The 10,963-nt window shown below is 30.6% G+C and overlaps 1 protein-coding gene across 1 annotated transcript in view; it reads right to left on the reverse strand.

Moving 5' to 3' along the window:
- Positions 1-3,412, reverse strand: part of LOC107625613 (mitochondrial substrate carrier family protein B) — an 8,471-nt gene extending 5,059 nt beyond the window's left edge. The window contains exons 1-5 of the mRNA XM_016328298.2: positions 2,798-3,412; positions 1,667-1,843; positions 1,420-1,566; positions 1,203-1,304; positions 1,036-1,106 (exon numbers count right to left, since the gene is read on the reverse strand). Of these exons, the coding sequence (XP_016183784.1) occupies positions 1,036-1,106; positions 1,203-1,304; positions 1,420-1,566; positions 1,667-1,843; positions 2,798-3,058 (758 nt within the window). The 5' untranslated portion in view covers positions 3,059-3,412. The remainder of the gene's footprint in view (positions 1-1,035; positions 1,107-1,202; positions 1,305-1,419; positions 1,567-1,666; positions 1,844-2,797) is intronic.

Below are 10,963 nucleotides of genomic sequence, written 5' to 3' on the forward strand. Positions count from 1 at the left end.
CCACTTATATATATATATATATATATAAACGTTCCTAATTCATCATCAAATACGAGTGACATAGACAAAGGATTTATGAAGGAAGTAAGGCAGTAAAACTTTAAATCCGGGCTACTAAGATGACAGTACCAGTCAGAACGAACACCTTCAGAAAGTCCTTAACGTAGTAGCTGTCCAACCATGAACAATCAAACATCGATAAACGTTACCGTCCTACTAAGGAGTTAAAAAAAAATTTATTTAACAAGTTGTAGGACCCGTTGGACAATAAACTGTCTAAATATACACTACGAGTAAATTAATGAAAAGTACGTGCACTACTTATATCAATGGTACCACTTCGACCCTTTAAGTAGTAGTAAATGTATAGATTTACAATAAAACCAAAAGGACAATGGTAACCGACTCAAAGAAAACTCGAAAAAATCAATTTAACAAAACATGAAGGAAGTTAAAACCCCGAATATATAACCGATTACTATAAATAAATAAAAAAACTTAAAACTCCTTTATATCATCATGACACCTTACACTTTCGACCTTCATGATAAACCATAAGATTTGCTAGATAGTCACAAAGGGAAAATTAACTAAACAAACGAAGACTGACAATCTACACAAACTGTATACCATACTGACACACTCGACAATCTGCAGAAACTAGACAATCGAAAATTAATACACGGATTTATAAACCGATTTGAGTAAAACACTACGTTCGACTGTAAAAGAACTTACTTGAATAAAGTACCTTTCTCAAACCTAACGAGTACAGAACGAACTACTAAACCTGTTCCTTCTTAAACAAAATATCATTAATTAGTCTATTCTATGACACATAAAGAATACTATAAAAGATCCGTGATTCAGTGATTGGTACATAACATACACATTACTAGAGAACGTTGTAAGTCGTTGTAAAGGAAATCTAGAGCATTCTGCCTCCTACGTTAATCTCCCACGTCCACCAGCTCGAGCACAAATATTGTCACCAAACAAACCCTGTAAATCCGCGTATCAAGTTTTACTTCCCAACTTTGGGACTTCCAAAAAGAACGTAAGGCCTCATAAACAGAAAAACTAATAGCAATATTGGGCCCAACACCCTGCATCACACAAAAGAAGTACTTATGACTATTATTTGAAGAAATCAAGATGACAGATATGTCAAAAAAAAAAGAAGTGAAAATGCAGCACCCTACCAGCAATGTTGCTCCAAGGCCCTTGTACAGACCAAAGAAACCTTCTTCCATACAAATGGTACTGAAAGCATGTGAGATGCCCCTATAGTATACAGCACTTCTCTGCAAAGGAACATAATAGAAGAATCTCAATAAACAAGGTGAAAAGGTAACAGAATATCATGATGAAGATGAATGTAATCTAACAATTCTTAACTCAGGGAGGTTGCTACAACACCTGTGCTGCAAGTCGCGTTCTCACAAGATCCAAAGGATATGTGGCAGAAGCAGCTGTTATACCTGCTAAACCACCACCCACAAAGTGCACAAATAGGTTTTTACTAGCATTTCCGCTATGATTCTCACCAATCAGTGACTGTAATAGCTGCAAACAGACAGCGTAAAGGCAACATTAATTCAAGCCTTAAGAATATATAAATAACTTCTGAAATAACTTACATTATAGAGAGGACATAAGAGATTACATTCTTGTAGTGTTCATAGGCATAGAAGTTGACAGCAGAATATGGGAGACGATGAACAATGGTAACCATATTGCCTTTCCAAAATGCTCTAAATCCTTCTTCATTGACAATACGGGAAGCTTCAAACCATATGCTAGGCTTGCTCAATGTTGCCATATCAGAATGCATACCTTGTATCTGTCAGGGAAAGAAATCCTAACCTTAGAAAAAACTTCATTCACATTAGCACGAGGAGGAATAATCAGGTTACACCTCATCGACATAATTACAAAAACCTGTTAATTATCCAGGCCTAATATGCAACGAAATGCGATAGTTTTACATTACGCCTTATGCAAGTTAAGTGTTGAATGTAAAACTGATAAGAGAAAGGAAAAAACAAGCCTATGTTGTATGATGATTTTACTTTCTATATACCAAATTCAAATTGGCTATCACTATGGCCAAATTCAAGTCATGTTTGACAGATAAGACATAGATGCAGACATTGTGTCCTAAGACACTGAATTAGTATATTTTATGTCTTTCTCAACAGAAAAAATACAAAAACCCTAATAAGAGACACAACTTATTTTTTTATTATTCCTATTAATTTTTCATAATTATATTTTTTATCATTATATTTTTCTTCCTAAATTTTTTGTATGGAAAGAAATGAGATTAAATTGGACTTTCATAATTTATATCTTTATATTTAATTTATCACCAAACAAAAATACAAAATACAGAAACACTAATTTTTATATCTCTTTCCTTTGTGTCTTGTCTAATGTCTAGGTCTATTCTCATAACTAATCTCATCCCATAATTCCAGGAAATTACAATTGTGGACACGGGATGGTTATCTCTATTCCAGAGTTTCTTTACACCTGTGTTGCCTACATTACAACATTTGGATGCACCCTTTCACCAAACCTACATTGTGCATCATTCCCTTAATCATACTAATTAAGAGTTAAAAAAAAATTTTTGGTATAAATAAATACACAAGTCAAAACAAAATCAAACATAAAAAACAAACAGGAACTAAACCACTAGTCACGAAGTGCCTATCAACTAACTAAACTCTAGACTTGGTAAACAAATTAAAATAAAAGCTCATACATAAAATAAATAAAGAAAAAAAGAAACCTGAAAAAGGATAGTGAGGCGAGCAAGGGGTGCAGTGCAGGTTTTGCTGAAAGCACCGGCGATGCCGCCGGCAAGAAGCTGATGAACGCTTCCTATCTGCGACTTCTGCCGCTGTTGTTGATTCTGCTGCTGCTGCTGGTTCCGGCGATTATTATGCGGCAGAAACTTAGCTGCCCCGCCGCCATCGACTACGGTGCCGTGGGCGGCGTTAAGGGCTTTCTGCCCACCTTCTACTACTATACCAACTCGAGCCTCCATCATTCACCGAAAACAACTCTTAAAACCTCAAAAACTCCCTTTTACCGCGAATTGTGTTGTTATCGTTACATGTAAGTTGCTGCAAGAGGAGCTTGAATTGGGGAAGGTGAAGAAGAGGGACATGGGCGAAGAGGGAGAATTTTTTGGGTTAAAGGTTGAAAGAATCGAACTTTGAAGTATGAAATGCAAAAGCCTGTGTGGGAGTTGAAGGTTAATTGACGAATCTAGGGTTTATCATTTGGGGGTTTGGGATGGGACGGTAAGTCGGTAACTACTAACTAAGTATCCGCAGAATCCGTTACGGGGAGGCGGCGGGTTCTCTCATTATGTCACGAGATTTTTTATTGGATAATGGGAAATGACTTAGGCTTAGTTTGGTAAAGTTTTGTAAAGATGTGCTCCGGACGTTTCCACTTTCAGAGCTAAATATTTGATGGTCCGAGAATCTTTAGACCATTTAATTTTAATTATAAATTAATTTTATATATTTTATTTAATTATAAAAATAATTTTTTATTTTATAAATAATTATTTTATCATAAATCTATCATGTTTATTAACAATCAAGAACAAAAACAATAATGAATTAGATTTTTCATTGATCTTAATAAATTTTTTTGCTATTCCAATCGATTAAAAGATTAAATTTGATCCGTCATGTTCATGAGGAATCATAAAATCGTGTTTTCTTGAAAACCAATCGATTGGACTATCAAACAAATCGATTGAATTATAACTCAATCGATTGGATTACAGTTTACCACTAAACAATCGATTGAAAATTGCTCGGCAGCATGGTTTTCCCAAAAATCAATCGATCGATTGAACGATGAATTAAATATGGATTTTTTATAATTCAATCGATTGTTTAGAATTTCCAATGGATTGAATGCTTCAAAACAACCTGGGTCTCACAATTCAATCGATTGCTTTTGTTACTCAATCGATTGAATTCACCAAAACAATATGAATTTACCTAATTCAATCAATTGAAGTGTGCTACCCAATCGATTGAAATGTGTACTACGCCTATTTCAATCTTGTTATCGTTTTTAGAAATTATCTTGTTATTCATCTATCTTATCTTTAAAATTATATCTTCAATTTTTATGATTTTATTTTGATTTAGATACTCTAATTTTATCTTTTTCTTAATATTAACATTATAAATTGGTGAATAATCCATCACCAATTATTCAATTCCACCATTGAAATCGTGTATCATTTTCTTTGATTATAAAAAATTTCATTGTTTTTCTTTGGAACATCCATCTACTCAATATCCAAATTTTTTTGGAATTTTTTATCCGTCTATTTAATGTTCACTATTCCTTCAACTTTAATCACCGTTGCAGCAATCAGCAAAGGTCCAATCAAGTTTTTCATTGTAGTGTTCAAAAAATAAACTATCGTTTTGATTATAAAATCGAGGTCAGTGAATAGAATTTCTAATTTTGCAATTATTCGTTTCGATACTTTATTCGTGAAATTGATTGTGTAATGAAAAATTATTTTTTTTTTATCTTTTATTAATTCATAGACATTGAGAAATACTAAAAAGTAAATAGATGTTATTATTTTTTATTATTAATTAGCTCGCAATCAGGGACGGACCTAGAAGGGGCGAGTAGTGGCATGGACACCCCAAAATTTTAAGAAACTATACTTATCTATAACAATATATAATGGAAATACACAGAGTTTGATGTCCAATATTTTTTCCTATTTTACCCCTATCTTTATAATCTAAAACTACATACTCAATCACGTACTCACGTTCTATAAATTTTTCATTAACCCATGACAGAATGATGTAACTGCTTCACTTAAAAAAATTGTTCACTCTCAATTGTAAGATTATAAAAATGGCTCCACTTACACTATAGTTTAAACAAGGTAATTTTTTTTAATTAAATGTACAAATAATAAATTTTCTCTTTAAATTATTAACATACTATTTTAATAATATACTCTTGATGCTTATATGCAATATATAATGATAATTAGTGTCTAAATTTAAATTCCAATATTACTCTTAAAGATAGGTTTATTATTAAAAAAATTATTTTGTCAATTTCGTTAAATAAAAAAATTTCTACCCATTTTTTCACAGTAACCTCGTTAAGATATTCTTATTAGATGTAAATTATTGTTACAAATATTTTTATTAAGATATGTTTTGAAGGAATAAAAGTAAAATAGTTCAATAAGGATAATTTTTTAAAAAAAATAAATTAACACTAATAATTTTTCTCTTCAAATTATTAATGTACTTTTCTAATATACTCTAAGTACCTACACAATATATAATATCAATTAGCGTTCAAATTTATGTTCCAATATTATTATTAACGAGAGGGGTTTATTATTTTTTAAAAAAATTTACACAATAGTTTTGAATAAGAGAATTAAAATAAAAAAAAAATAAACTTTGAATAAAAAAAATACAAAGTTTTCAATCTAAAAATATAAAATAGTTAAAAGATAAAAAAATTATTTAAATATAATTTTTCAAGACACTCTATGACTTAGATGAATAAATATTATTTTTAAAATGAATCATGATATATTGATACAAAAATTATTGTGTGTAAATTTTTTTAAAAAATAATAAACCTCTCTCGTTAATAACAATATTGGAACATAAATTTGAATGCCAATTGATATTATATATTGTATAGATACTTAGAGTATATTAGAAAAGTACGTTAATAATTTGAAGAGAAAAATTATTAGTGTAAATTTATTTTTTTAAAAAAATTATCCTTATTGAACTATTTTACTTTTATTCCTTCAAAATATATCTTAATAAAAATATTTGTAACAATAATTTATATTCAATAAGAATATCTTAACGAGGTTACTGTGAAAAAATAGGTAGAAATTTTTTTATTTAACGAAATTGACAAAGAATTTTTTAATAATAAACCTCTTTTTAAGAGTAATATTGGAATTTAAATTTAGACACTAATTATCATTATATATTGCATATAAGCATCAAGAGTATATTACTAAAATAGTATGATAATAATTTAAAGAGAAAAATTATTCTTTGTACATTTAATTAAAAAAAATTACCTTGTTTAAACTATAGTGTAAGTGGAGCCATTTTTATAATTTTATAATTGAGAGTGAGCAATTTTGTTAAGTGAAGCAGTTACATCATTCTGTCATGGGTTAATGTAAAATTTACAAAACGTGAGTACGTGATTGAGTATGTAGTTTTAGATTATAAAGATAGGGGTAAAATAGGAAAAAAATATTGGACACCAAACTCTCTGTATTCCCATTATATATTGTTATAGATAAGTATAGTTTCTTAAAATTTTGGGGTGTCCAGGCCACTACTCGCCCCCCTCTAGGTCCGTCCCTGATTGCTAGCTAATTAATAATAAAAAATAATAACATCTATTTACTTTTTAGTATTTCTCAATGTCTGTGAATTTTAATAAAAGATAAAAAAAATATTTTTTCATTACACAATCAATTTCACGAATAAAGTATCGAAACAAATAATTACAAAATTAGAGATTCTATTCACTGACCTCGATTTTGTAATCAAAATGCTGGTTAGTGGATATTAAATAGACGGATAAAAAATTCCAAAAAAATTGGATATTGAGTAGATGGATGTTCCAAAGAAAAACAATGAAATTTTTATAATCAAAGAAAATGATACACGATTTCAATGGTGGGATTGAATAATTGGTGATGGATTATTCACCAATTTATAATGTTAATATTAAGAAAAAGATAAGATTAGAGTATCTAAATTAAAATAAAATCGCAAAAATTGAAGATAGAATTTTAAAGATAAGATAGATGAATAACAAAATAATTTCTAAAAACGATAACAAGATTGAAATAGGCGTAGTACACATTTCAATCGATTGGGTAGCACACTTCAATCGATTGAATTAGGTAAATTCATATTGTTTTGGTGAATTCAATCGATTGAGTAACAAAAGCAATCGATTGAATTGTGAGACCCAGGTTGTTTTGAAGCATTCAATCGATTGAAAATTCTAAACAATCGATTGAATTATAAAAAATTCACATTTAATTCATTGTTCAATCGATTGTGTAATATGACCAATCGATTGATTTTTGTGAAAACCATGCTGCCCAACAATTTTCAATCGATTGTTTAGTGGTAAACTGTAATCCAATCGATTGAGTTATAATTCAATCGATTGGTTTGATAATCCAATCGATTGGTTTTCAAGGAAACACGATTTTATGATTCCTCACGAACGTGACAGATAAAATTTAATCTTTTAATCGATTGAAATAGCCAAAAAATTTATTAGGATCAATGGAAGATCTAATTCGTTATTGTTTTTGTTCTTGATTGTTGATAAACATGATAGATTTATGATAAAATAATTATTTATAAAATAAAAATTATTTTTATAATTAAATAAAATATATGGGATTAATTTATAATTAAATTTAAAAAATAATTATTTAGCAGTTATTAGAAAAATTTAAAAAACATGTTTTGTTATGGCGTTCTGAGACCACCGAATCCTGAGCCACCTAAGAGGGAGTTTTTTAAAGTTGGCTTATACTTATCAAAATAAAAAAATCTAATATAATAAATATTCAAAATTACCATTATTACTTATTAACACCAGATTTCATTTATTTTCTCACACATATTTTCCACCATTATATTACCATTGAAATACTCATATTTCTAATTTCTCAACCTAACCTTCACAAATTCTAACACAATCTTCATATCTTTTTTATTTTTCAACCTAATCTTCACAATTTCAATACAAATACATCTCTATCACGTATTAGGTATGAACTTATATCTATTTATATTATTTTTTGTGCGTTGTTTTTGTATTTTTTAGTAGATGTTTGTTTTTCTCTATTCTTTAAAACGTGAAGAAGGAGACTTGATTTATGAAACCAATCATAAAATTTCGTACACCAACTTCATGAACATTAGTCAAAATTATAATAACATATATATACATATGTAAATATAGATATATAATTTTACTAGATATGTGTCCCATTGATTTGTAAAAGTGAGTCAATATATATATATATATGGCTAATGGACGTATCAGTACTAACATTGGATTACATACAAGTTTTATTATTGACTAATGATAACTATATTTATATTAATATAGAGAGTAAATCAAATAAATATTTAAATTATTGGTCTCTAAAATTTGAAAAAAAATTATTCTTCGTTATAAATATGTTTATTATAATTTTTTTAAATTTTTAAAATCTGTTTTACCAAACACAATTGTAGTGCTTGTGTTTATTAAAAGCTATTTTTAACGTGATTTTACCAAACGCAAGTGCTGCCGCTTCTAAAAAACTGTCTTTTAAGACAGCTTTCATAAGCTACTTTCGAAAAGTAAAAACTTTACCAAATCAAGCCTTAGAAAGTTGATAAAACTATAAGAGGAAGTATAGGGAGCCAATACATGTGATCTATAAATACAATGTATACAATGGTGGTTAATTTTAAATTAAAATTAAAGTATTGAATGTTTATTTAAAGCTATTCACATATACTTATTTTAGAATAGTAAATGTGTATTTGTGTGATCAGTTTCAAGTATTTTAAATTGGATGTTTGATTTAGTAGGATATCATATGTTTATTATCCATGGTACTCGAATAGTTATTCTAGATAATATGAGTGTATTGTGTTTGATAGATTAGTAGTATTTTATCTTAGATGTTCGAACCTGTACGATAGCATTCATATTGGGACAAAAAATCAATCCATTATACACATTGTATACTTATTCTATTAGCTCCTTAACGGGAGTCAAACTATAAAAGTGATAAATAAAAAATGTAAAGCCAATATTTTTAGTATAAAAAAGTAGGGAGATAACCCAGTCATTCTCCTAGTCTTTTTTCCTTTCTCTTTTTTTTTTCTTATTTCTGTCCTCCTTTTTCTCCAACGAACTAACAGCGACGGTTTTCGTCAATATTGATGACAACACCCACCACCATTGTGACTTTTGTAATGTTTGTTGCATCTTGTTTACAAGCACTTAGTTTGTGTTACTGATAGTCCATCGTGCCGTCTTTGTTTCCTGTACTCGCCCTGCCGCTTCAGTTCCAATTCTGTGTCACTTTGTTCGAGTTGCTGATCTGTGTTCCCTCCTCTTGAGGAGCTCTAAAAACTAAAGATCTTCGCCGAAGCACCTAAGCCCTACCTTGACATCGTCCCCTCCATTCCTTGTTTGGAAACGGCGGCAACTCCTTTTTCTGTTATCACCATCTCCTCTTCCTTTCTTCCTCTTTTTTGCCTTCCTTTGTTTTGTCTTCTATCCCACTATTCTTCTATTTTCTATTATGATTTTGAAATTCTCGTGTTATGAGATTGTTAAATCTTATTTTAACATATGTTTATGAAATTGTTGGTTTTTTGGTATTATTATTGATGTTGGTAGTGGAATTTGGCGATGGCAAAGGTTGGGTGAGGTTGGAGGTGAGAAATGAGGGCTAGAAAGTGTTGACAGTGGAGGGATTGTGAAGGGTATACTTGGAATATGAAATATGAAATTTTGAATGAGGACATTTTAGAAAAGAAATATTAATAAAATTTTAGGAGGTAATGACCAAATCAGTACCCGAAAGATTAAAACGCTGACATTGCGGTACCTGACTATTGTAAACGACAAAATGGTACCTGGTTGATTTTAAAATCAGACAAACGTATCCATAACCTGGCCGGACCTAAGCTCCGGTTAGGACAATGCTTACGTGGTCACCGGATTATGCTGACAAATCATGTTTTAATTGATTTATCATTTCTAATTAATTAATTTGCTAGCCTAGGTGGAAATTAGGTTAATTGGAATTCAATTTGCCCCCAAATCATTAGTCTTTGCCCTAATCCCAAATCAACAAAGCTCTCTGTTTGTTCATTCGCAGTAGGGGATCCAAGATTGGAAGATGCATTCTGCAAGGGCTCGTGGAAAATCTGCAACGCTGAGAAGGCAGCCCTCGATGCAAGCCTGCGACGTGGATGGTGCTTCGGGCATTGTGAGTAAAAGTTACGATGGCTGTTGCTTTTGTCCCCTTCCAGTGGTTCTGTTGAAGTTGAAGACAAGTAGCAACCCTGATAGATGGTTTCTACGCTGCCCTCTATGGAAGGTAAGATTGGAATTGTGATGAATATGTGAGGAAGTAGAATGATATCCCTTCTTGGTTTATCGTCTGTTCTTATTCATTTTTAGATTTGGATTGTTCTCTGATGTTTGAACTCTTCGTGTTGTGCCAGAACACAGAAATGCATTGCGGGTATTTTCAATGGTTGGATGAAATACAAGCGGAATGTGTGGAAGGAGAAGTTTCTTCAGAGAACAGTAATATGCTGGGCAAATCAAAACCCAAAAAGAAAGGCATAATCAATGTTGACTGTGGGGATGGCCATGAAGTTCAAAGGATGATGATGGTACTATCTGTGGTGAATGACATGAAGGAGAATCTGAAGAGGGTTGAGTTGTGCCTAATTTTTATGTGTATTTTGATTGGGTTAAATGTGGCTTTGATTATGTTTAGGGTGGCTAAGTAGGTAGACATTGTAGATTATAATAGTATAATAGTGAGAGATTGGAAATTTGTTATCTTGTCCTCAATGTAATTGAGATAAATTAATGTATGCTGTGTTCTTGTTGTGCTTTGATTGAGTTGTTGTTGTTGTGTTTTGACCAAGATACATAGAGTCTATGTAAGCCATGTCAATTAGTTTTGTAAACATAAACTGAATAAAACAGCAAAATAACATCAAGTTATAACCATTAACTATTTAGAGTAACAAAGTTCAGGCCCCAAATAAGACAACCAAAATGACACATGTTCATATTAACTGCTACAGACCCAAGATGAGAGTAACAAAACACAGAAACACTA

This window comes from Arachis ipaensis, chromosome B02 (genome assembly GCF_000816755.2).
Source record: "Arachis ipaensis cultivar K30076 chromosome B02, Araip1.1, whole genome shotgun sequence".
In the NCBI taxonomy this organism is placed as follows: Eukaryota; Viridiplantae; Streptophyta; class Magnoliopsida; order Fabales; family Fabaceae; genus Arachis; species Arachis ipaensis.